General features: G+C 43.2%; 1 protein-coding gene across 3 annotated transcripts in view; it reads left to right on the forward strand.

Moving 5' to 3' along the window:
* LOC138611901 (ephrin type-B receptor 1-B) overlaps positions 1-27,902 on the forward strand; it is a 165,250-nt gene that overhangs the window by 118,875 nt on the left and 18,473 nt on the right. For 2 of the 3 annotated variants that reach the window (XM_069685160.1, XM_069685162.1), the window contains exons 6-12: positions 1,089-1,213; positions 11,466-11,628; positions 13,998-14,106; positions 16,119-16,183; positions 21,645-21,833; positions 22,929-23,176; positions 24,075-24,290. In XM_069685160.1, coding sequence (XP_069541261.1) covers positions 1,089-1,213; positions 11,466-11,628; positions 13,998-14,106; positions 16,119-16,183; positions 21,645-21,833; positions 22,929-23,176; positions 24,075-24,290 — 1,115 coding nt within the window. The remainder of the gene's footprint in view (positions 1-1,088; positions 1,214-11,465; positions 11,629-13,997; positions 14,107-16,118; positions 16,184-21,644; positions 21,834-22,928; positions 23,177-24,074; positions 24,291-27,902) is intronic. The other variant, XM_069685161.1, reaches the window with a different exon arrangement.

Genomic DNA, 27,902 nt, shown 5'->3' on the forward strand with positions numbered 1-27,902 from the left:
GGGGCTTAATTTAATGAATAACGTGTTCATGTAAGGACGGGGTCGTTTGCATGTTGCATCAGCTAATGGATTCTGTAATAAGTGAGTAGAAACTTAGTGTCCCTTTTTGTTGCTGGTGCCACTGTAGAGGCTGTTTTACTGGCATATTTTTAGGCCGTTCCTGCACTGTGGACCAATTTCATGACATCATTTGCAGTGAAATCAGCAATGCAGCAAGTGGGACACGATTGTCATAAAATCCTGCCTGTGTTTCTGCCTAAAGTAAGACTGCATAATACAACACAATGCATTTTGTGTCATTTGTGTCTACTTAGTTCTAATTAGACAAGTTAGTTGCACATCAGCATGCTTGCAGCTGTATTACAAGCACCCAGAATGATTGCCGCACAAAAGCCAAGTAAGTTATTAACATGACTGCATCATTTCTTCGTCTTACCTGCCTGTTAAAATTGCACCAAAACTATGACAGTCATTTTTAACAGCATTACCTGTGTGAGGCCATGTATACAACTTAGTTACAAGTGCAAAATATGAACCAACCACCATTTTTTAGAATCTAAAAAGCTTTGAAACTGTATCCACTTACTGCCTCCAATGCCCCCTGTGGATGCCACACTTAGAGCTCTTACATTCTGCCCAGGTAGCCAAAACTACTCAGTCCAACAACCGACTCGATCCAACACGACTGATTGCCAGATTCGAGCCGGACTCGTGGTTACTGACTTTTCTTCAAACGTCGCCTGTGTCCTGCTAACCGGAGCTGAAATGCCCAAGTCCACACCCTCAAGCCTTTGCCAAATCAGTGGGCTCATTTTTGCCAAAGCCGGCACATATTTGGTCCTGCGGTGCCAAAATATGGCTGAGTGCGGCTCTAAACGGGGCCGACTCAGCTGGATACCTGCTGATGGGAGTGGTGGCCGTATTGTCTAAACTTCAGAAAAGCAGTAACACACATTGGGTACACTTTGTAGCATTTTTCTTTAAACTTTTGTACACTTATTCCACCTTCCTGTGTAAGGCTGACAGTAATAGCAGACATGTTTTAAAGGATATATGCTGATTCTGTGTTCTCTTTCTGTGCCCTACAGCTCCCTCCATAGTTCCCATCATGCACCAGATAAGCTCCACCATGAACAGCTTCACACTGTCGTGGCCACAGCCAGAACAGCCCAACGGCATCATCCTGGACTATGAGCTGCGCTACTACGAGAAGGTAAGAGTGTGCGTGTTTGTGTGTGTGTGGAAATCTATCCGCGCCAGGGATAGCTCTTTGAGATACTAGGTGTCCTCTCTCTTCTCTCCAAATGTGTATACAACCCCCTAAAATATCTAAACTCCCCCGGATATCAGTGAACACAGTCCCCTGGGTTGATAATATGTTCTTTCACCGTGCTCACTCCCTCTCTCCCACTGTTCTTTGGTTTCTGCTGCTGATGAAGTGAATAGGTTGACCTCTGCTCCAGGCCCACTCTGCACAGTGCAGCAACCTTTCCCGCTGTGAAAATGCATTGCATCTAGGGGGGAGTCACATCGACCCGTCTGCTCACACACAATACGTCTGCTTTATTAAGTCTCCAGCCCTACCCCACAGCGCCTATGCTGCACCAGTATTGACCTGTAGGCTTCTCCCAAGGCCTGGGACATAATGATACCCAGAGATCGGAGACTCAGGCTTTTTGTTTGGTCCCTTGTTTGTCCTCCTAAAGCGGATCGATTGGTATAGCAAGGTTGGTCATGCGTGTTTTTTTCCCCCCCAGCATTTGTCATCTTAAGCTAAGACTTTTGCGAGACTTAGTGCACCTTCACCCATGTTCTGCTCTCCAAATAAAAGATAAAAATCAATAGAGTTTTATAAATGTTTTTTCTCCTTCTGTTGAGTTATTTATTCCACACAAACTCATTTTGGCTAAGGTTGGCGGATCAATACTCACAACTCCACCTTAGAATAGTGTTTGTCACATTTAGCATTTTCCATCAGAGAGAACAACAATCATGTTTTTAAATGATGTTTGCAATTGGAAACTCAGTTATCCAATAACGGCTGCTTTGCTTGCTGTTTCTCCCCCTGGCACTGCACAGGTCATAAAATTGAATCCGATTGCCATTGCCCTGAGAAACCTTATCTGCCAGACAGCTTAGCGTCGTGTAAATAACACTTATACGGCCTCCCATTAGCTCATGAATATCAATGAAACCTAATCCTATTGATGTTTATGTAGCGTGTCCTCACACAAACAGGCGAGCACGGCATAATCACAAATTAATGAATTAAGAAGAACAAGATTGCTAATTGCACTGGGATGATCCAGGTGACAGAGAGGTTGCACTCTGCGCTGCCTACATCTGTCTATCACTGTCTTAGAGGACTTTTATATTCCCTGTATGTGTATGAGTAAGACACGTGAGGTGAGTCAGAGTGATTGCTTTACGACACACTGCGCTAGGGAGATGAGATTTCCACGTTGGTGGTCCTCCTTTGACAGTGTGTATGTCCGATCTGACGAGGCTTTTTATACTGTACGTTTTAAAGAGACTCACTGTAGATGTAGATGTTGTTTAAGTAACAACCATCAGAAAAGAAAAGGTACTGAATATTGATCCCCATCACGATTTTGGCTTCCCACGATTAAAAAACTGATTGACATCGTTATTGACGTTTACGCCGGTCGAAAACTCTGCTGCATATCAAATCAAGCGCCTCCTAAACTAACAGCCCCTCCCCCAGGGGGGCGATCGAGGAGTTATGGCTTCACTTTTGGGGGAGCTGACATGTCAAGTCATGGCAGTTTAGAGTGGAAGAGTAAACAACAGAGACCGGTGCTTCAGTTCAATGAGTTAGCATTTTAACTGGCGACTTTCAGCCAGATGCGTCTGTTGTTGTCTTGGTTACAGCAGCTGTTGAAAACAGGAAGAGAATACGCAGCTGTCCTGGTGAATGCCTCGTTGTTTTTCATTAGGATCTCAACATATAATTATCTGTTACGCCTTTGAAGGGCTTCTAACGTTAACAATAACGAGAGCGAGTCACACTTTAAATTGTAACATTGTAAACAGAAACACCGCTCCCCTGAAACGGCTCATCGTCGGTTGTTTGGAGGTATTTCAGGTTGAGGGCAAGCGATGTTAATCAATAAAAAATAATATATCCGAAGAGGGCATGAAACCTGTGTCTGCCCCGCACAGCATCACAACTCACTTGTTCAAGCACCTGAAAAACACAACAAGGTGCAGCGTGATGAGTGTATGAAGGCCAAGAGGAATAACGCCACTGCTCCCAGTCCTCCAGCGTCAAGTCACACAAACATTATTGCGACGCTGTACAGCGCGACACCCTATCCACCCAAATCCGAAAGACACACTGAAATTACCCATGATGCACCAAATTTAGGTAAAGAACCTAATTTTAAGTCTTAGTTTGATACAGGACAAAAGGAATCAAATACAAGCATGTGCCATGTCCAGGGAACCGTCATGTCAGGAAAAATCACTTAAAGGCTCCCTGACGTTGGAACAAATACCTTGAAAGTCATGGTCAGTGACTTACCGAGGCGACAGAATTGTTATCATATTATGCTGAAATATGGTGGACTAAAATAAATGTTGGCTCAATGGTCAAAAAACTTTTATACACTCCAGTTCAGCGGTAGATTCGGTCGTCTCTAAATCGGAAGGTTGGGGGTCACACTAAGAGAGAGACACTAAACCCCAAAGTGCTCCCGAGGCACAGCCTTTGGTGTATGAATGCCTATTGATCCTGACTGTAAATTGGCACTTGGGCTTTTGCCATCAGTTTGTGAATGAGTGTGTGAAAGCGCTTTGAGTGGTCGGAAGACTAGAAAAGCACCATATGAGTAAAGTCCATTTACCATTTGTTTTGATATGGTGTTAGGTTGCAACCCTTAGTTGCAGTCCACATACAGTACACACAGATTGACTTACACATAACTTACTTAAGCTTGTGAACACACAAAACGACCATCCCAGGAGCACGTGAATGCAGGGACACACATGATGAAAAGTCGACACACACTTTGGTTTGAGTTGCTCGCTGCCCGTTTCGCCTGCTCGTTGTATACATGAAGCAGGAGATGAAATAGCCTTTCATGGAGGTCAGCGCTGCCAGCTCTCCATTGATTCTTTTTAAAGCTTGAAAGGTCCAGAAAATCAGGAAGTTCCACGCAGCTATAACATAATGCCATAATGGCCTTTTAGTCATAAATGGCCATTATGGCATTACGTAGAAAGTCTCTCACAAAGTCTATCACACACTCCCCTGCACTCTCCCAGCATTACCCAGCACTATTGGTACCTTATAGGCTGCATAATACAATCATAAAAAATGGGATCTTTTATTTAAGAATGGCCTTGCTACACTCACCTCCTCTTTTATGCATCTCACCGCTGCCTGCATTAATCTGAGGGTAGTCACACTGTTATGGTGGTGGAGCTGATTGTCTCAGCGTGCCTGGCACAGTCAGCTGGTCCTTAGCACAGCAGAGAGCTGTCTCTCTGTACACTCCATCTCACAGGAAGCTCCCCATATCCATTTACAATAGCACCCTCTCCAGCAGCATGGCATCACCTCAGGGTGAGCATAAAAGACAATTCCATTTTTTATAACCTGTGCTTAATGTAGACATGAACCTGGAAACACATTACCCACAATTCCAATTGTTCTAGACACATTCTTTACATTTTTGTGGTATGTTGTCTTGATTTGACTTTTCACAGCAGAGAGTGATACATAAAATATAAAGACAGAGTGGGGGATGTCATGGGACAAAGGTCTGCACATTGTTTTGACCTGTGGACATTGTGCTTGGATGATTGTGTGACCTTGACCTTGACCCAAGCTTTAATGTGTAGGGAGTGGTGTGGCTCAGTGGTAGGATCGGTCGTCTCTCAATCGGAAGATTGTGGGTTCGATCCCTGACTGCTACAGTCACATGTTGGAAGTATGAATGAGCATAGTTCCTGAGTGGAGATTGGCCTTTGCCGTCAGTGTGTGAAGGTGAGTGTGAAAGGGTGAATGTGACATGTAGTGTAAGAGAGGTCAGAAGACTAGAAAAGCGCTATATAAGTGCAGTCCATTTACCATTTACCATTGAATCTAATGTCTCAAACAGTGAGTCCTGTTCGTACTTGTAGATATATTAACCATTTATAACTGTTAAATATTGAATAATTGTCATGGGGAGAAGCCTTTTTTTTTACCTGTCGATCACATGACCAGCAAGTCCAACTGTTGCTATCCCAAAAGTGTTTCACGGCCTAATGCTGTTCCTTTACAGTCCATTAGCGGGGGCCGAGTCTGTGTTAAAACAGTGCACTGGACTGTGTTGGCGGGTTTAAGGTATCAGTGAGATAATGAAATAAACATGAAGTCTCGTTTGATGTGTTTAAAGGCTTATCAAATGCCATCATGTATCTGCTCAAGAGGAAGTGATACTCATAGGCAGGATTTTACTGCTCTAGAGTTACCATGGCCTCAGTATCATAGAACACAAGCATCACACAGGTGAGACAAGTTTAGTACAAACCTATCAATGACATTTTAAGTAGTATGACTTAAAAAGGAAAACATTACAACTCAAAATGTCCACATAAATCTGTATATGCGCGTATTTTGATGCAAATCATCAGGTAAAAGCTGGACTAAAGACTCGCTTGTCTGCCAACTCAAACTTCTGACGTTCAAGGTAGTAACATCTTAATTTACACCCTTAGATTAGTACTTCGGGCATGCTGGTAATATTGCAGCTGTCATAATCTGTCTGAGGCTTGTGTTCTGTGGTCTAACAAGGGCTCATTTTAAAGATGCTCTGTGATTAGCTGGTACATAAAACATTCCCAAAACTATAACATTAGACCCAGTCTTCCATCTACAGAGCAGCACTTTAGTCACAATTTATTGGCATGATAAGCGGAAGGAAATGACTAAAAAAGACTACATTTGAACAGTTTCACCTAAAAGCAGCAGTGAGAGCCAGAGGCTGTTCTCTCAACAGGCATCACTGCTTCTTCAGCCCACCTTCTCATTACAGTGCGACTCGTCCCGGGACCTTGCAAATTGGGAAGCAAGATGAAATAAATTAAGGCTTTGCAGAGAAAAAGTAGAATCTCACGCTTCCCGTCGCTCTATTTTCCTCGCACCATTTTTCCTCTGCTTGCCTGAAATTTTGGGGAGGGTGGAAATAACTCAGCATAGCGGAGGTCAGGCCTTCCATTAAGGCTGGAGCAGAGCAGCCACTGGCTCTGGTTACTGATGGCTCTGTGTGTGTTGGTGTCAGAGAGAGAGGGTGTGTGCGTGTGTGTGTGTGTGTGTGTGTGTGTGTGTGTGTGTGTGTGTGTGTTGGCTTGTGTCAGCGGTGGTTCAGGTGTATCCTTTCAGCGTGACAGCGGCACTGTCACACCGCGATGTGAGAAATTTAAGAGGAAACACAAGTTTACAGCGTGTCACCAGGAGCTGCTGCAGACTGACCGGGACAGGATCTGCATTTTTGGCACCCTAAACCCCCCTCTTGTACTTTACATGCAATTAGCAATTCTTCAGAAGAGAAGCCAGGAGAAAGTATTTATTATTCTTTTCTTCTCTCGCTGCCACCAGCCCTCAACAACACTTCTGTAGACGCACACAGATGTTCTAAAGACAAGTTTAGATTTTTAATGCAACCTGTGAAAAGCGTTCCCTCGGCCCCCGAGCGAAGGTATTCACATTTCCTCTCTCTGTCTCTCTTCTTCTTCTTCTTTTCTCCCCCTTTTGTTTGCCCCCCTCCCCGCTCGCTCAGGCCTCCTTGTTAGTCTCCAGGTGAGTGGAATGCATACAAAGAGTCATCTCAAAAGGAGGCGGCTGCAAAGTACAAGACAAACAAACTGAAGGCACTGAAGCAAATACATTTCCCTTCAAATTGACTCGAGATACGATAATTCTTCTCACCTCTCTCTTACAATGCTCGCTTGTGTTTTCGCGGGTGGCTTTGCAGAATCAGAATGAGAGGAAATCCTTTGTTTTTTTTCCTCTTTGCTGCCGTATGGGGATGTAATCTGTTCTTACATTATTTTATACCCCAAAACCATTCAGAGGCTTTAAGAGGTCTTTAATATCAGATTTTATCACCATTTTATTCCCATGCAAAATAATTACCACTTTCTTTTTAAGATTAAAATTCATGAGGTAATGGTAATTATTTGCATTTAGTAATAAAACCTAATCTAGTCTCCCTATGTCTTTTTACCTTAGGCAATACATTTTATTGTTATATTAATGGGAGAGATTTCTTTCTTTCATTTCCACTTAACAAAAACAATATTCCATTATTCTTCCTCCAAACCCCCCTCCCCCGTTCCCCCCTTATGTGGGTGTGTGTTTTTACATGTGTGTGAGCCTGTGAAGAGGACACATGGTGCTCCAACAGGCCTTTTTTTTTTTGCCAGGTGGCCATGCTGTCCGCTTTGGGCGGTTGGCGTTTTCTGAAACAGACGCACACACTTACTAGCCGATGTGCACGCACACCCACAGGAACACACACGTCATGTCAAATCATGTCAGTTTTATAGTCAAATAATTGTGCTGGTAGTGAATTAGCAATTGGTAAGAATTGGCAATAACATAAAAATGAATTGAAAGTTTGAATGGGTTCCTTCCGTCCTACAATATGACTAGAATAGATTAGATCCAGTGCTAATCCAGTTAACACAGTCGACCCTATAAAATTGTGAGTGACCGAACCCCCTGCAGCACTTCCTGTCTGTCACCCCTGGCAGTGATTTTGATTGGCTCCTCTGCCATCTGCCTACCCACCTGCAACTCTGTCTTTATTTAGCAAGTTAGGGTGCGGTCCTCCTAATCCCCATTTGACTGGCAGCAGGACAGGACCTCTCGTGGCTGGAAGTCCCTCCTGGCACGGCCTTTTATTGGCCATCCCCGAACCTGCTGGAGAGCCAAATGCCAGATCAGTTTTAAGTGGCAGATGTGGATGTGTGTGTGTGTTTGGTGTGAGTGTGTATGAGTCACATAATCCCCATTTGACTGGCAGCATGAAAGGGCCATTCCTAGCTTGGTGCTCCCTCAAGGGATGCTCCCCTCCACTGGCGGTTTGCCATCTGTCTGCTCACCTGTCCTCCGTTCAAACTCAACAGATGGGGGTGTGGTCCTGATGACTGCAGGATGGCTCAAAGCAGGAGCAGGCGAGAGGTCCATGTGCACCCAACCATGACTTATACCAGATGAATCGGTGACTGTGGTTCCGGCCTCTCTCATGGGGCTTCATGGCTTTTGCCGCTCTTATAAGTACACAAGCTGCCTCTTTGAGTTGCAGAATTTCAAAATAAAAGCACACAGCACATTCGAGACGTGACAGATCGTGTGATGTAATGGACAAAAAAGGTCTAAGCAATGATTAAACTCTCTAAACCAGTTACATCCAGCGTTCCATTTATAAACATCTCTTTCCTCTCGCAGATCGAATGAAAGCCTGCTGGTGCGATGCTCTCCCATCCACAAGCCCCAAACATTTGTCTTCATCAAGCCCGGAGTGTCCAATAAGAGCTAATGTGATTGCACACATCATTATGTGAGGGAGGGGTTGGTGAGGGGGGGCAGATTTCATAGCTGTGTTTACCTCGTCTGCTCAATGACGGAGCAAACCGGAATGATTCAATTACACCAATCAGATTGGATAATGATTTCGATGTGGGTTGCTTCTGCCTCGAGTTTCTTATCGCTTCCTGCCATCGTCTTCCTCCCTGCCTCCCTGCCTCCCTCCCTCCCTCCCTCCTCGCCTATCCACTTTTTCCACTCCACACTGTTGTCACCTCTTTTTGTATTCATATTTTCTCAGAGCAGTGATACATGTATTATAAGATGTAGTCCAGCATTAAACAAAAGTGTGTTTACGCAGCTTAGAAACACAGCGTGCCTCTATTTACACAGTTTTACTGACACAGGGAATTCACTTTCAATTCCCCCCTCCCTCTCCCTCTCTCTCTCTACAGTATGTCTGCATCCAGCTATCAGCAGCCTGCAGTGGTGGGTGTAGTGTAGGTGCAGCCCTATTTTCTGGCTGTCATATTCACTCTGGGTTATGGGAAGGTGACAGGCCTAAGTAATTACTGATTCCACATAGCAGATACCTCCAGCAAGCCCCAAACTACACTGCAGCACACTGCCTCACTGAGTCTCTTTACTCCAGCCTGCAGAGAGAAGACGTACCGACTCTGGAGGGCAGGTCACATGATCAGAAACATACATTTACATAATAGATGTAAATGTAAGTGATAATGTATAGTTAAGGGTGAGTCCTGCACACCCTGTCGAGGTTCCATTCCGCTATAACAACCTGCTCACTATACATTATCCCGCTTATCACACGGCTTTATACTTAAAAAATCAATAATTTGACACAAAATACTGATTTAGAAATTATTTTATTTATTAAAAATGATCTATATCTATATCTATATTTAAAATACTCTGTTCCACTCACAGTCTGAGCTGTGTCCATAGCAACGGTTAACTCTGTAGCCTTGTTAAAATAAGCTTACCTAGCTGTTACTACTGGCATTAAAATGAGCTAACCTAGCTGTTATTACTCACATTAAAATAAGCTAAGCTAGCTGTTATTACTCACATTAAAATGAGCTAACCTAGCTGTTATTACTCACATTAAAATAAGCTAAGCTAGCTGTTATTACTCACATTAAAATGAGCTAACCTAGCTGTTATTACTAACATTAAAATAAGCTAAGCTAGCTGTTATTTCTCACATTAAAATGAGCTAAGCTAGCTGTTATTACTCACATTAAAATGAGCTAAGCTAGCTGTTTCTACTCACATTAAAATGAGTTAAGCTAGCTGTTATTACCCACATTAAAATGAGCTAAGCTAGCTGTTTCTACTCACATTAAAATGAGCTAAGCTAGCTGTTTTACTCACATTAAAATGAGCTAAGCTAGCTGTTATTACTCACATTAAAATGAGCTAAGCTAGCTGTTTCTACTCACATTAAAATGAGCTAAGCTAGCTGTTATTACCCACATTAAAATGAGCTAAGCTAGCTGTTTCTACTCACATTAAAATGAGCTAACCTAGCTGTTTTACTCACATTAAAATGAGCTAAGCTAGCTGTTTTACTCACATTAAAATGAGCTAAGCTAGCTGTTATTACCCACATTAAAATGAGCTAAGCTAGCTGTTATTACTCACATTAAAATGAGCTAAGCTAGCTGTTTCTACTCACATTAAAATGAGCTAAGCTAGCTGTTTTACTCACATTAAAATGAGCTAAGCTAGCTGTTATTACTCACATTAAAATGAGCTAAGCTAGCTGTTATTACTCACATTAAAATGAGCTAAGCTAGCTGTTTCTACTCACATTAAAATGAGCTAAGCTAGCTGTTATTACCCACATTAAAATGAGCTAAGCTAGCTGTTTCTACTCACATTAAAATGAGCTAACCTAGCTGTTTTACTCACATTAAAATGAGCTAAGCTAGCTGTTTTACTCACATTAAAATGAGCTAAGCTAGCTGTTATTACCCACATTAAATGGAAAGATTTCCACTGATGGTGAAGTAAGACAAGTTGAACGGGACCACAGGAAGCAGCGCAGCACCTGATCTCGTCACTGTCACACTCTGTTGACCTTTTCCTTTCCGTTCATAAAGACCGGCGTATCCTGAAGGCTACTGTGTTCTCTGATAATCTAAACAGACCAAATAAATTAAAGCATTCCCTTCAATTAAAAAAATAAGTCCTTCTGAGGGTTGTAATGCCCTGCCATCCTGATTTAAAAGCGACCTACTTCAGACAACAAAACAAGAGATGTAATGTTCAAACTTCCTGCAGTAATTAAACTGCATCATAGAGCACATCTGAAGAGACAAATAGGCAACGCTATTCTATTAGAAGTAGCTATTGCTCTTTGTAATCTGCAAGAAATGATTGCCCTTAATTACCATATTGTGTATGTGTGTTACTGTAAGATTGGGAAATAGCGTGTGTTTGTGCTAGTGGTGTGTGTTTTAATTGGTATAATGCTGCAGCGTTGTGGGATTTTGTGGTTCAAACGGACCAAAGTCTTATTAAAATCTGGAAGAAAAACAGATATTTCCTCTTGGCTTTTTAAAAAATATCACTGTTCTGCTTTACTATCTTGTGTTTTTATCTGATCTCTGTAAACATTGTTTATCAAAAGTACACTACATTTCCTGTTGGCTATCCCTGGTTTACAACGAGCACAAAATCCAGCCCAAACCAATTTACTCCTTATTTGGTTCACTTTCCTTGTACTATTTCCTGAAAGGCTTGGTAAGCCTGTCTGTTCTCAAACTGTCACTCCTCCTGCTACAACCATAAGATCTTGTTTTTACCAGAGTTTTCTTAACATGGTGTGAACGCTTTCCTGCTGATATTTTCTCTGTAAGTCATCTCTAACCTGTTTCCTGTGTCCATTGCTCCTTTTCAGGACCATGCAGAGATTAACTCCACCATCCTGCGGAGCCAAACCAACACTGCCCGCGTGGAGGGCCTCAGGCCGGGGACAGTCTACGTGGTACAGGTGCGGGCACGGACTGTGGCCGGCTTTGGCAAATACAGCAGCAAGATGTGCTTCCAAACCCTCACAGATGGTAAGGATGGCCGTGCCAGGAGAAACAGCTCTCTCTGTCTCTCTCTCTCTCCTTCTCTGTCTCACTTCTCTCTCTCTGTCTCACACACATACAGCCGACTCTTTTTTCTCTACCGCTCTTGTCGCTCTTTGTATTTGTTGTTGCATTATTACTCGTAGGTGAGATAGAGGGGAACTGTTGTTTTTAATTGCACTTCTATTTCTACAGCTAAATTAATTTCCTCCACGGTCAGGTTGGAGTTTGTGTGTGTGGGTGCTTTGAATATGTACAACGCCGAGTGTCTTTTGTTTGTGCAACTAACTGTGCTTGATCCAAAATGCTTAGCTAATTGGTTTTTCACCCGGCCCCTTCTGTTGCTGGAGAGCCATCCCAGAATTCATAGCTGTGATTAGTAGTTGATGAGATTAATTTTTTTTTTACCACGGGCGGGGCTGGATTGTCGGAGAAGGGAGAGGGGCTGAGGAGGACCTGCAGCACCTGCTTCTCTGGCAAGGTTGTGCAACTCTGTTTATTAGTGTAAGTGCGAGGAGGTGTGTGTGTAAGTGAACATCACTTATTCGTGTAGTGCTTGTTCATAGTCTTGCCAGGCGGTGAAATCTGGTGCTAAAATTACACAGCCTGATTCACTCTGGATGGATTTACCATTGGATTTTATGTGTAGCAATCACAGGACCTGCCAAAAAGCTGCCTCATTGTTCCTTTTTGCACAAACTGCAGCCACAGTTCATAATGTATCAAACACAGGGTGACATTTCCACCATGCATTGTGCTAATGACGGTGATAAAGATGAAGGAGATGGTGATGATCTTGAGGGAGGGGAAGATGGGAAGGATAATAATGATGATGAAGGTGATCATTGTGGCTATTTACCTGTTCAGAGCAGATGTAGCGGCTCCGTCATGGCCCCTTCGCTCCCCCTCACGGTCACAAATGATCTTCCCTTTCAAACACGTAGAAATACGCGCGTACGCGCTTTGCGCCCGCTCACACAAACACCATCAAGCGGTTCATCTGTTGGCGCGCTGCCATAGCACGACATTCGTCAAGGCAATTAGCAGCAGACGCTGGAGAACCGCTGACAATCACACCCACGGCTCCACCTCCACCGGTCTCTTCTCGCCCTGTCAAGCCGCTCCACCTTCACATGGAGACGCCACCTTGCAGCTGAGACACTCCTCTCCCTCCGTTTCCTTCTTTCAAAACACATAATCCCCTCTTTCTTCCTATCCGGACATTTTTATACACCTCCACAAGGTGTCCTTTTGCACACAAACACACATACTCTCACGCAGTACGGCCTTGATTGGCAGGTGTAATGAAAAAGAGGTGATTGGTCCATCAGTAAGGTGACTGATGTCACAGTTCTCTTATAGGCAGACGCCCTGAGAGCTAACTGATTGTAATAGGAGCCTATTTACCACTGGAACAGGTAACTGTGTGATTTCTGGCTGTCAGGGGAAAATCACCATTCTCATATGGGTGAAGGGGAGATTTATCTGGACCTCTCACGCCTATTATGCATCAAAAAGAGAACAGGAAGACTGCCTGGGAGCCTGGAACATCATTCACACTGTTTGCTTGAATTGTACTTGATAAATGTGCAAGTTAAAAGAGTGAGCAATTCCTGTCACATTGAGTTTCCTCACATATCCCGGCTCTCGCGCACTGCTCCAAAGATGCATTAGTTCTCCCTTTATCGCTTTAATCCAATAGGCCCATTCTACACGGGGGATTGGATTTAGAAGCTGCTGATTTGCCTGCAGCATGCTAAATCGTGCATTGCTTTAACTACAGTGTTTGCTGGTGCCACAGTCGCGGGCAGACAGGCACACAAAAAGATAACCGAGGATTCTGCTGTGTAGAGTTTTAAGGCAGACTTTCATCCTGTCCTGTGACCCAGCAGCCTGCTCCAGCTACGTACATAAAACATGTTGAGCCTACATGTGATTGGCAGCAGATGACTTCCCTTTCAACAACATTCCAAGGTGCACTTTCTTGTCCGCCTCTCTGACAGGTATAGCAAAAGTAAAGGCTGAGAGGCCCCCTCGCTCTTCCTCCCTATCAGTTTTATGTTTCTCTCTCTCCCTCTCTGTCTCTCCATCCGTCTCCGGGTTTATCAAACACAACCTGTCAGTCGGTCCTGCTTAAGCTCACCGGATTTCATTCAGCAGCGCTCAACAGAGAGATCTATATGTTTTCTTTATCCATCAGTACACCCAGTTCGCTCTGCCCCTTCCTCTCCCAATCTCTACTTTTCCCCTCCTAAACACACACACAAACACCTCCAAATAAAAACACAGTCACGCTACTTAAGCTCCACCTAAGCCGTTCAACTAAATCTGTCTGTCTTTCTCTTTTTGTAACACAGATGACTTCAAGTCTGAGCTGAGGGAGCAGCTTCCTCTGATTGCCGGGTCAGCGGCTGCAGGAGTGGTCTTTATTGTGTCCCTTGTTGCTATCTCCATCGTGTGCAGCAGGTAACCACAATTTTGTTTTTCTCTCCCACATTCTTTCATTTTTCTGCAACATTTGTCCCTGACGGATAAACTTCATTTGGCTTCTTTTCAGGCTCCAAACTCAGGAGCATAGCAACAAATCAAACCTCATTTTTTCATTGTAATGATGTTTTGAAGCTTAATCCAAAAGGCAGCTGGACTTGGTTGAAGTTCATCACTCAACAGAAAGGCTTCTTCAGTTCTAAACTGTCTAGTGGACCGAGCTAGAAATATAAGCCTCTGTAGGTCATTGTATGCTAATATATGTGTAATCAAGAGAGAGTCGTTAACCTGGGCTGTTGACCTAATGGCAACAAGCGTCGTTGGCACCCACTGGTGTTGATGAGTCGTTGGGCTCACATGATCCTGAGTTTGGGTGTGATTTCAGCTGTTTGGAGTCAGCATTGTATCTGGATGTTAGATGGTGTCTTAGGCCATCACTTCTGTTAAGGGATGGTTATCCAGCTTAAAGTAGGAATCCGCCCCTGCTGTAAGTCAAAGCTGGTGTTCTCTGTAATCAATAGAAGCAATAATATTTGAAATTGGCGCCATAGCTGTGGAGAAAGTTGTACAAACAGCTCGTGGTTTCGCCCATTCTACATTCCTACAACAGGAACGGCCCAGCGAGAGAGGCTGGAGTGAAATACGACCGTTTCGCTGCATGGCTCAGAGTGGTACAGAATCTGAAATAAGACGAGAATATACCGGTGGATCGTCTAAAAAAATGTTCAGGTCTGCAGTCTACATTTCAAACCTGACGATTTTGAGGAAGTGTAGTTCAGCAAGCTCCCTGGCCTCCACCAGATGACGCGTTTTACGTAGTCGGGCGGAGGTTTTCCAGGGCTCATTGGAGAAGCGGATAGCGTCCTCCAAAGGCACAGAGCCAAATTGCATTTTTTTTCTACCATAATGGCATTAGCTCCACATAATAGCATGATAGGACTGAGGTTTAAAATTAAAACTGGCCCTTTAACATAGATGGCTTCCTTGACACCAGTTTCAAACCAGCAGTCTTCTCTGGCCTGGATTTGAACCTTGCTGTCTTCAAAGGAGTGTCCTTTGTCCTTTAGGTGTAGGTGGACAGCTGAGTACAGAGGCTTACAGAGGCTTATATTTCTGGCTCCGTCCACCTGTCAGTTTAGAACTGAAGAAGCCTTTCCAATGAGAGGTGAGAACTTCAACCAAGTCCAGTTGCCCTTTTGGATTAAGCTTCGAATTACCATGACGTGGATGACCGAGAACCTGGGAAACTATAGCAAGTATAGGGAGGTTTAATAATAATATGAACTCCATCTAATAATATACAGTAGCTTGCACACAACTAACTTCTAATTACTGTTTACAATCAACTGGGAACACTGCATGGAGATGGATTTCAATCACATTGAGATGGACTGCACAATTATTTTATCCCAATCTGACTTTATCTTGTAGATGTAAAGTTGTCAAATATAGTAAAGTATATATTTTACTATATATATTAGTTTTTTATGTAGTAATGGCAGTGAATTTGATGGAAAAGTTGACACATCTGAAAAGAAATATTCAATTCCATAAGGAACGTCACAGCTCCCACTTTGACCCGATAACTTACTCAAGTCAAGCCAATTTAATTTGGCAGCGGTTTGTCACATTGTCACATTCCTATCTTGCTCCGCTTTGGATGTATGAAAGAGGAATTTTTCTGCTGTGCTGTGTGCAACTTTGAGCAAGCAAAGCGTTCATCAAACAGGCCGAGCTCTTTTGATGCCGAGGCAGAGGAGACAGATGAAAAGCAGCGAGATCCTATCAAGGTCTAATTAAAAATCAGCTCATTTTCATAAACTTCATTTGCCATCGCTAACCCTCTGCAACTGATTCAATTTCAGCCACGTCATATTCAGGCTATACAGAGAAACATGAACAGTAATAAGGCCTCGTTTACACTTCCTTTCATCCTGTCATATCTCTTTCTCTGTCTCTCTCTTCTCTCTCAATATTCATCGCTCCCTCAGGAAAAGAGCGTACAGCAAGGAGGCTGTGTACAGTGACAAGCTGCAACATTACAGCACAGGAAGAGGTGAGTCCATCACAATACTGGTTATGGTGCCATGTGTTTTATTTGTTTGTTCATTTGCTTGATATTTTAAAACCTACTTGGCGATTATTATACTTTTTGTTAACGTTTTGGCTCAAAACTCCTGAACTGGTACTCGTCTCAAGATGAATGTTTGGTAAAGCCCACGCTCATTTCTGCCTGAGAAGAACAATATTTTTACCACTCCTACAACAAATCTCATCCAACCTATCTAACAAATTTCTTACATAAAACACTTGGAAGAACCATAATAATGATAATAAATGCATTCATTTGTGTTTTAATACACCGTGCTAATTTGGTTTGGTCGACAGATTACTGCATGCACGGTATGTTTGATGATGACGTGTGTTTTACCTCTTGTATTCATTTTGTGTCAATTGCCACAAAATAGATGCACTTATTCTATTTAAAGCTCCTCTGAGGAGTTTTGAAACAGACTGAAATGAATTCTTATGTCTCTATATGAGCTACAAAAGCAAACCAGACAATCACGACAAGATTGATTATTTCTATATAGTTATTTTTAATGCCTGAAATCGCTGGCGGGGGGGTAGACGTCAGATGAAGCGGTTAACTGCACGCTGCCTTTGTTTACATTTTCCACAGCAAACATTTAAAGTGAGTGATACATGTGACTGTTAAAGAAAGCAGGATGAGATTGTTTGCTAAAAACCACTGCTTAAGCATGAACAGGACAAAATCAGCAAAGAGATAAGAGGTACGGCTTTGTCCACAGGGGGCGCCAAAATTAACACAAACCAAAAGTTCCTCACAGGAGCTTTAAGTATTAAAAAAGATGCTGTTTTGGGGCCTTTTATGCCTTTATTTAGAGAGAGGACTGTGGATAGTGTCGAAAACAGGGGAAGAGAGAGTGGGGACGACACGCGGCAAAGGGCTGAGGGTGGGAGTTGAACACATCGAGGGCTGTGGCCTCGATGCGTTCGATTCAACCGCTGAGCCAAATTGGCACCCCATATTTAATGTAATACTTTTTTAATACAATAGCTCTATGGGAGGCACCACAGACACATTTAAAAGGTCATAACTTAGGAAAAATTGTGCCATTTATCCATCATATTACCAAACAGGATTTCGGTATCACAGCAGAAATAATTGAGAATTTGCATGTCCTGTTGTCAAATGAGAAATCTCACTTGAGATGTATGTTTTTGCCGACATATCATCGTTTTTATATTACATGTATGTACTTCACATATTCTTACAAAATACATTCATGAAAAGGAGGTATAGCAGAGGGAGATATTACCTCAGGTAGCAGGCGTTTGTGGATGTAAATGACATTTTTCTCCCTTTACATAATGACACTGACTGACAGTCATCTCTCAGGGCTGCGCGATAGCTTTGATTGACTCGTGTTTTAAACACCACCCTGCCAGCGACTGATGAGAGGAAGAAGCCTGGAGGGACACACATTACTTCCAACACACGCGTACTCACACACCTACACAACAAAAGGATGTGTATGAGATTTTGTACCTCGAATGAAAGCCCCGATGTACTGCCGACCTAGCAGTCTGAAAAGGGGCTCACTCGAGGGGATAGAGTTTTGTTGAGCCTGACACAGCAAAGCGTTTCAACACAGTTACTTTGTGTCACGGCTCCAGCAGTGGCAGCCAGGGGCTCATTAAAACCGCTGTGGGCAGAGGAGTCAGTTTTGTCATAGGCTATCTTTAGGAAAACCAAATGCAATTAACATAAGTGTTGAGAATAAACAAAAGATCAGACACGCTTGCAGCCCTAATCATCAAATAAGCAATTTGAAGTGGAGAGGAAATAAGAAGCTGATTAGGGATCCTATTCATAGGTTTATTTCTTCAACCTTCAAACTGACAACACTCGTGAAGTAATCCCCAAACCCACCATTCATTGTTGTCTTCCATTCTCTCAACATTTGACTGGCAGTTTTGTAATTACAAGATTCAACGCAACAATTAAACAGCGTCGCTCAGCCAATTGTTTTGGGTGAATCTCCAAAAAATGTGCTACTGTTCAAGCTGTTGCCACACACGTCAGGTGGCGTCTGTCATTTCCAGCCCACCTAATGTGACAGGCGTCAAGAGGGATGCTGCTCATACTGTTAACTCAGTAGTGCGTGTGAGCGGCCGTGTTTATGAAAATCAGACCTCTAGCATTACAGCGAACACTGGGTGGGATGTCACGACAAGCAGAGAGGAACACACGCGTGAACACACACAGCTTTCCAACTGATGAATCAAGTTTTGCCTGGATGCTTTACATCAGCATCATCAATGTTTATCCTGTCATATTAAACACTACGTATGCGTGTCAGCATTTAAAATGTTTCTCAGTTTCCCCTACATCCATCAACGACCTGTCAACATTAGTTATCTAACAGATAGACGCGGTATGCCTCTCTGCATACGACCACCAAAACAGCTTTAAATCACTCATGTTCAAATCCTCTTTGTCACTGTGTAGCTTCAGCTGCTGTTTGAGCTCCAGCATCTGGTGCTCACGATGGTTTAGAAACTGATCTGAAAGCCTGTTTAACAGACTTTCTATTTGTTAGATGCCAAATATTCTCCAGTTACCTCATTCATACATGCGAAGTTAAGGAGTTAAGTTGTGCATAAACATAGTTACGCATCTGTAGATTGTTGTGGTATTTGTCATTGCCCTCCATCATCCGAGGTATTCTAGGTCAAACCCTTTTTCAAATCAGAATTTAATCTTTCCCCACATGAAGACTTGCAGAAGGCCTGACAAACCCAAACCAACATCAATACAAATGTGACTGATTATTCCATACAAATTTCAGATCCCTTCTCTGATTTCCATACTAATAAGCTGCACTGTGTCTGACAAACGATTTTCTGACATCAAACGACGGATAATTACTTTGTGTTTAGGAAGTAAACCCAACTCATTATAGTCTCCGAGCCACAGAATAGATTAGAATGCATCTTGGACCGACTTGAAATGGGAATGTATTCGCTATGGGCGTATGGTGTTTTGCGATTGTTGATGTTAATTTCCCAAAGTAGATAATCACATAAAACATATAATTACTATATAGTCAAATTGCTAAATTACAAATATTGTCAGGGAAAAGGAATTAGAGGAAATTATGTTTCCTTGATGAAAAACATAAAAGAGCTCCTTAAACTCAAAAAGAAGCTTCACTTACTGACATTACTCTTTGTCTTTAAGCCCATGTATAAATCCTGTAAAATAGGAGCAGTAACTTGATTATACCCATAGCTATAAATAGATTAATGTAAGCATTACTGCTGTACAGTTGATTTGTGGATACATTAGGGCCATTCAGTAAACGAGCAGAGCAGAGTAATAGCCGGCTGAATGCTTGACATTGGTGAAAATAGCGTGGTTAAGTGGAGTGCTCGAAACTTAATGCACAATGCCGGTCAAAAAAGTACTCTTAAAGAGGGAGTATTATGCTGTTTCACATTTTAAGACATACTGTATATACAATGTTATAATGTTGGATGTCCGTATTAAACGTGGGTGAAGTTTCAAATCTGTAGGTAAAAGTATGTTGGAGTAATCCCCAGGCTTCTCAGCTCAGTCTGCAGGCTGCTGTGAATGCCAGGTTTCACACAGTTTTTTCTACACGCCTCAGCAGACCTCGGATAGCTGGCCAATCAGAAGAAAGCGGGCTTGTAGGGGCGGGGTTTCTTAAAGGCACAGAGCTGACTGAGTCATTTCAGGCAGAGGCTGTTTTAGGGCCTGCACAGAGCACCAGTATGAGAAAAATTATGTTTTTTTTTAAGTGTAAATGATGCTTAGCTACTCCACAGGTATCACAGAGTGAAATATGAAGCTTGAAATTAGCATAATACCCACCCTCCTTAACTGTTTTAGCAGTTTTGTCATAGCAAAGGGACCTTGTTGGGATTTATATCCAAAAAAGATTAATCAGCCTGTCACTTTTCCCATTTACGTCCTATATGTAAATGGAAAAAGTTGTGGAATTACCCTGTGCGGTTCCTGCCCGAGAGCCTTTGCTGCAGCCATGAATTCTCTCCCTACAGGCTTGTTGTTTTATACGACGGATGAAAATAGAACTGACGTTAGGATATACTTGCCTCATACACTTAGATGAAGGAACTATGAAATATTAAAGCAGGGATCTATTTTTTATCCAAAGGCCATAAAATAGATGAGTCCAGTTAACCAGGGCTGTACCAGAGGGAGAGAGAGAGAGGGATAAACTGTTTGCATTTTAAATTATACATGAAAGTGGGCTCTGGACTGTGTATTAGAAGGTAATGTGTGTACCAATATGAGTGTGTGATTTCGAGCGCCTGTTTGTTGATGTGTATACGCTCCCTGCTGAGATCCTGAGTCCCACCCAGTGGCGTTGCTGAGCGAGCAGCTTGGCGACACTTGTAAATAGAACGACTTTATGGAATGCAAAGCTGTAAACCCTCTGATGGATTAACTGGAATCCAATCTGTATGGAATCTCTAATGAGCAATTACATTCACACAGGAAAAGGTTCAAGGTAATTAGAGCGCTAACTAGAATCAGCTTCTAGTCAAGAGCTTGGTGAGTCACCTTGATCCCTCCAAGACCAGACCTTATCCTGCTCCCGTCCCTCGAGACCCCGTCCTCACTCTGTGTGGCTTATGCAAATGAACAGCGCAAATTGACTTGATGGAGATGGGTTTATTCCAATCATGGCTGCCAGGGTTTTGACTAAACAGCTCTGAGAAAGAGGGCCGCCCTTGTGTGTCACTGTCGAAATGATGATTTGACGTCTGCTATGTCCGTCGTGTGGCAACGTGTATTGAATTTGTTTACAAGTCATTCATCCCCATCCGGCCCGTCGACACAGAAAATTCGTCCTCCATTCGCTCACATCCCCGCTCTGTGAACTGAGCTCACCTATTGCAGAACAGCATAAAGAGCTAGTTGATAGCGCAGTGGTTTTATCTCTTTATGAGCTCCTATAGGGAAGGGGCTGCAGGGAAATTGGTTCTACCACTATCAAAGAGCAGAGACTGCTGGGGTAAGGGATAAAAGGGTAAAAAAAATCTGTCTACATTTACTCTTCCTATAAACCCCCAACCCCTCCCTCTATCCTTCATCTTTCTCTCTCTCCCCCTACCAAGTTGTGAATCGTCAAACCATCATTTGTTGTCCGCTCTCCTCGTAACTTGTGCAGTCACTGAAATCATCCGCCAATACTATTTAATGTGGGCTAATATTCATTTACATTCTGTAGTGCTCTTGCTTGTCTCTGAGGAGGACCGAATGGAGTCATCATCAGTTATGATTGTTAAGAGCTTGTCGTGATTGTAGGTAATGCTGTGTCACACTGTGATTTAGGCTACGACTTAAAGGGCAATCACATTCGTTAGCAGTAGACATTAGCCAAAACAAAGAGAACCGTTTCTTCTCCTGGAAAGCTCATTTAGCACTTTGGTTGTTCTAGAACTCTCTTTGCGAGCCGACATGTCTAACTGCCCCTCCCCACTGGGCTGCCCGACCCACTTCTCAGGCTCCCCGGGGATGAAGATCTACATCGACCCCTTTACCTACGAAGACCCCAACGAGGCTGTGCGAGAGTTCGCCAAGGAGATTGATGTCTCAACTGTCAAGATCGAGGAGGTCATCGGAGCAGGTATGGATTATGGTTTCTACGGAACAATCTTGGTGTGTTTGTGTTTAAGATAGTGTACTAAAGTTACTGACTATAATTTTTTTTTATGTGTAACAAGTGTTTGAAGATCTTTGTTTGCTTGTGAACAAGCAAGCTTACCAACAATCGGTTCAAGGTCGAAAGCCCAGCCCTTTTGGCAGCCACACGTGATGGGAACATGTCAACAGCCCATGTCAAGTGCACTAGCATCATATAGGCCAGCTACCATGGGACCTAATGGCATTAGAAATAACTCAAGCCTCGCGGCCTATTCCCAGCGCTTCTCTGTTTTTGGATCCTATCAGTGTTCCTCTCTTACATGTTCTACCTGGCAACCACCCTTTTCATTTACCTCTACATTTAAAACAGCCGTAAACATTGATTAACAGGTTGCTTTGACGCAACTGGAGGCAAAAACAGCCTCAGCGTAGTATGTCCACGTGTCCCCAACATGTCTTCCCCTTGGGACAGGACACTCCCTGTTAAAGTTGGGAGGACATGCTGATACCATATGTGTTTCTTAATACAGAGGCTAAAATACCCCTGTTAAAGAGGCTGGACCTGGAATAGCTCAGCAAGCAAGGTGTGAGGAAGTGACAGATAGGGAAGGGGCGAGGATGCAAGGGGACTAACTAATTAAAGATTTCCGTTTTTTGTTGATTTCACTGTGTGGTGCCGCTGCAGGACACCGAGGTGGTGATAATTAATCAAACAGGTTCCAGATATTTAACAGATAGTGCTTGCCTGCTTTTCCTACATTTGGGAATATGAAGACACTTGGCAGGTTTTTAGGATTGATGATTACTGTGAGTCAGTGGAGCCACGCTGTTAAGGATATCATGAAACAGCAACACTAGTGGAGTATTGGACAACACTCAGCATGCTTGATATAGGCTAAATCAAGATTTATAGTAGCACTTTGGGTAATATTTCCGCCCAGGGACATGAGATGCCAATAAGCTTGATAAATGAATAGATTTAGATCTCATCAGCTCTTCTAATCTTTTGTCTAATCCCTTTTTGATCAGACAAAAGACGATTAGTTCTTGTTCTTGACAGCGTCTCTTTCACCTCTAGGTGAATTCGGGGAGGTGTACAAGGGTCGTCTCAAGCTGCCCGGTAAGAGGGAGATCTACGTAGCCATCAAGACTCTAAAGGCAGGCTATGTGGACAAGCAGAGGCGGGACTTCCTGTCCGAGGCGTCAATCATGGGCCAGTTTGACCACCCGAACATTATCCGTCTGGAGGGCGTCGTCACAAAGAGCCGACCGGTCATGATTGTTACGGAGTTCATGGAGAACGGTGCCCTCGACTCATTCCTCAGGGTGAGTGATACATGTACCATGTCACACAGAGTTGTAGGCAGTTATATAGGGGAGGAAAAAAAAGCCAGATTTAGCTATAAAGGAGTTGAAAAGAACCCATGTGCTATCAAACCAAGAAGCTTATTGGAAATGAAATGTTGAACAGACCTAGAAAAGTCGCTCATGCTAAGAATCCCTTCTAATACAAATTGGTATAAGCCCTCTAAACCATCTTTTGCCAACAGAGAATATATTCCACGACACAATGAAGAAGATTTCAATCATTCATTATTGGAAATTTCCATTTACCAGCCCTATCAGCCTTTAATTTCTATTTGAATGCCTGCAGCTATTAATGGACTCTTCACTCTTTCATTTATAGTCAGGATTGAGCGGACATACAGCTTAATCAATATTCAACTGGCTTTTTTTACCCCCTCCTTCAATCTCATGGATTGGTGTTCTAGTCCACTTTGATCTAGGGTGGGTTTAAAGGGGCTCTTTGAAGTTGGCTTTGCTAACCGCCACATCCGACTTGTGTTTCCATCGATCTCCTTTACCCTCTTATTTGTTCCTGTGTTTCGGTGGTTCAAAGCTTGCTCTTCAGAGCATTCACACAGGGGTTTGGGGCATCATGCGTGGATGCTAAAGAGATGGATGCCTGCATGCCCGAATGGAACAATGCCTTCAACGGCTACAATGAGCAAGATTGGCTTCAGGAATCTATTTTGCTTATCTGTTGCAAGTATACTTTTTCCTCTGGACATTGAGAGGATTTGAAAGGATAGAAAGGAGCTCGGCATTGATGTCGTATCTATTAGCAATTTCCTGAAATCTATCGATCCTCCAGCTATTCTCACTCATGTCAATCATGCCAAACATCATATCTAATCAACAGTTTGTGTTTGGTGTCCTCCAGCAAAACGATGGTCAATTCACGGTGATCCAGTTGGTGGGGATGATGCGTGGGATCTCGGCTGGGATGAAATATCTCTCAGAAATGAACTACGTCCACCGTGACCTGGCTGCACGGAACATCCTGGTCAACAGCAACCTGGTGTGCAAAGTGTCCGACTTTGGCCTGTCACGCTACCTACAGGATGACACCTCGGATCCCAGCTACACCAGCTCTCTGGTGAGTTCTTTGGCCATTGTTTTTTTGGATCTATGATTACATTAGCTCCTTTCCTCATCTAGTGTTATCAGGATAAAGTGTGTCTTTTTTGCATGTTGCCAAACATCCTTAAAAACCATCACCAGTCATCATCCGTCTGATCACTTTTATCTGACACCGTGTCATTCTTTTTGAAGGTGTAAGAAACCTTTCTCATTGTCAGTGCCTTTAATTTTATATGAGCTGCCTCTCTCTCGCTTCCTCCTCATCCTCCTTCCTCCTCTCTCCTATACTCTGCAAGTCACGGACCGAAGGCTCTGTCACATCTTCATTAGTGTGGAGACAAGCCTCCTCTGGGAAGGCTCCTCTCTCGTTGACATGCCCAGAGTGCAGAGGAACCAAAGGGCATTGCGGCCTCTCAAACTGACAGCTAACCACCCCCTCTCTCTCTCTTTATCTCTCTCTTTCTCCCTACCTCCCTCCCTCCTCTCTCTCACTCCTCATTCATTATTACTGGGGCATCATGGGAGGCTTTGGCTCCTCATTAACTCCTCCACACTACAGATCTGTAATTATTAGCAGCCATCGTTAGTTCATCTTCTGCCTCTCCTCTTCCTAATTCAAAACACACTCTTACACCCTCGCAAACACACGGCGGAGGTCATTAGGACTCCCGGCATGCCTCGGTTTGTGCGTGTGTTTTTATTTTTGTGTGTTTATGTGTGTGTGTGTGTGTGTGTGTGAGGCAGAGGCGTGCATGTGTGTTTCTGTGTGGGCGGGTGTCTGCGTGCCAATGTGCATGTGTCTAGTATCACCTCATTGACTCTGCTTTGAGACTTTGGTGCAAATTAGCTTGTTTACTGCCAATGCATCATGTGTGTTGCCGCCTGTATTATGTAGGGAAACTGGTCAACAGAGCATTAAGAGCAAGGTTATATATTATTTACCCAATAAGTTCAGCCTAAAATTGTCATACATTTCTGCCATACGCTTTTATTTTGAAATTCTCTGCACCATGTCCTGTATTTTACCTTTCCTCCTCTTGTTTTGGGTCACCAGTCTCCAGTGGCCCAACACAACCTATTCTGCCAGTCTTACCTGGGAGAGGAGACATTCACTTATTTCATGCAACCGCCTTGGGGGATCTTTCTGAATATGATTCATTGTATACACCGAGAATGTACAGCATGGCGGTAGCACTGTATATATTACGGGTAAGCATGAATACATTATGCTACCTATTTTAGGAACGGTTTCAGAGGTACTTCAACACATGCAAAACTTCAGATCAAAAGCATGCATTCAAATAGCCTGTGAGTCAGAGCCACACAGGTATGATGAGAGAGATCTTAAAATAGTCCGTTTCATCTAAATACAGGGGAAGAAACAACATAACACGATGTATTTTCTTCATCCAAGTTGTGTAGCTGAGCTAAGTTTGAAAATACTATCCGACTACAGGTTTACTGCAAACACATGAATGCACAACAAAGTGTAAGCCCAGGGGAGGCGACTGATTGACAAGAGGTGTTAGCCCAGGTGTGGACAGAGAAGCCCCGACCTCACATTGCTGTAGCTGAGAGCTAATTGCTGCCCGGGATTAGCTCGCGTTGTATCCTTGACCCCTCAGGCTAAACCTCGCTGAATTGGTCTTCTGTAGCAACAAAGAGGAGCAGCACCTCTGTTGTCTGCGCCGCTGAGCTTGCTAATACAACCGGGGTGTAAAAGGTTGGGATTGGATTATAGATTGCGGCTGGCATTTTGATGTTGTTTAATGCAAACAAAGACTCCTTCAGGGGCATTATCTGGAGAGTCAATAGAGCAGGTGAGATTTAAAGTTTGAGCTGTTTTGATGGTAACACACAGAGGGGCTTTTTGATGGTGTGTTTTTTGGTGATAGAGATTTTAAAAAGAGCACATCAAAGCTTTGGCTGAGTGCTTCCTTATTATCATAACTATCCAGATGAAATCTTCACTTCCAAAACTATCTTTGTTCCCTCCAAAGCACGGGAGCTGTTTTATTCATAACCCACCATGTAATGCGAGGGTGATACCATCAGTGTGCCTGTTAAATTCTTAAATAGAACTTAATGTGATCAGCTAACAGATGTGAACAATTCGTAAAGACTGAGCTAATGTAGCCGCAGACTTTCATGTCACTTGGCTTCCTAATTCGGGAATCAGGGAAACATGCAAACAAGCAAGAGGGGAAGTAGGGGTCCACAGGTCCCATGCAGGGTCTTATGCTGTAATTAAGCCATGCATGGTGCCCTTCACTCTGTGACTTCTTCAGCTATGACCTGACGCTAACCAATCAGCGAGCAAGGCTGCTGTGGCAGACAAGGCCGAGGGAATCAGGGAAATTAAATTGCGCTGACATGCAGTGATTTACATCACCATCGACCTCCTCCTCCAGCAAATTAATCACCTCTTTCCCTCTACTGCTTTTCTAATTTTTCCCCCGCAATTCGAAGCACACCAATTACAGTGCCTGTGGTGTGATGCTGGATGTATGGTTGGGAGGACATGCTGGTAATTGCGTTAACCCTGGATGTGGGTTCACTCTGGAGCGATGTTGTGGAGGTTTCAGACAGAAGGGGGCTGTCCTCCCTCCCTGTTGGCTGCTCACCAAAGTCGTGATTAATTAGGCTCACAGGACAATACTTGGACTGCTCTGGTCTTGCTGAGGTGATGTGTGCTAATTATTTTAAAGACTGTGTGTAAATGCAGCTGTTGTTGCTTGCCTGTTTTTGTTCTGTTTTCTGTAATGACACATGCATGGTTGCATTGTTAAAGAAGTAAAACATGCTCATGATCAGAAGCGCAGGTTAGTCGTCAGTGGGCCTGCTTAGCTGACAGAAGCCCTCTTCATACAGGACTAGTAGTACCTGTGAAAAATAGACATGATAACAATGGTGGAGGTCATCTGTGATTTTAATCCTGTGCAAATAAGCCATGTCTGTTATTTGGTGATTTGGGCTCTCAAGGTTTTTGTGCAAGGTTTTTTCTCACTGCTTCCTTTTCTGCCTTTTTGCAAGTTTGGAATTATTCAGGTAGTGTTGGCAGTTTTGACAGTATTTGGGGCTCAACTCTATACACAGCATGGACACCACAGAAAAAGTCAGCTTAAATCCATTACAAGAGCAAAAACCTGAAAGCTGATGAGATGGATGACATACATCCCAGGATTTGGAAAAGAAAATTTTTCTATCTTTCAACAGCTATTATGTGCATTTACGATAAGCAGAGCCTTGACATCATATCCAGGAGTTAATGTCAGTAAACTCGGATAAAATGTAGTAATTTTGCCGATCCGGTGTGAATTTACCCCATGAAACACAGACATGGGTCTCTCTAGTAATACACGTCCCATGTGAAAAAGGCGTAAGAGGATGATTGGTTTTTAAAGAGGGGGTATTATGCTGTTTCACATTTTAAGACATATATAATGTTACAATATTGGATGTCCAGACTAAATGTGGGTGAAGTTTCAAATCTGTAGGTAAAACTATGTTGGAGTAATCCTCAGGCTTCTCAGCTCAGTCTGCAGGCTGCTGTGAACGCCAGGTTTCACACAGTTTTTTCTACACGCTGCGCTTTGTGATGTCACAAAGTGCATCCTGAGCAAGCTTT

The sequence above is a fragment of the Semicossyphus pulcher genome, unplaced genomic scaffold, assembly GCF_022749685.1.
Source record: "Semicossyphus pulcher isolate SPU_LCO1_2020_fin unplaced genomic scaffold, fSemPul1.0.p SCAF_7, whole genome shotgun sequence".
NCBI lineage: Eukaryota > Metazoa > Chordata > Actinopteri > Labriformes > Labridae > Semicossyphus > Semicossyphus pulcher.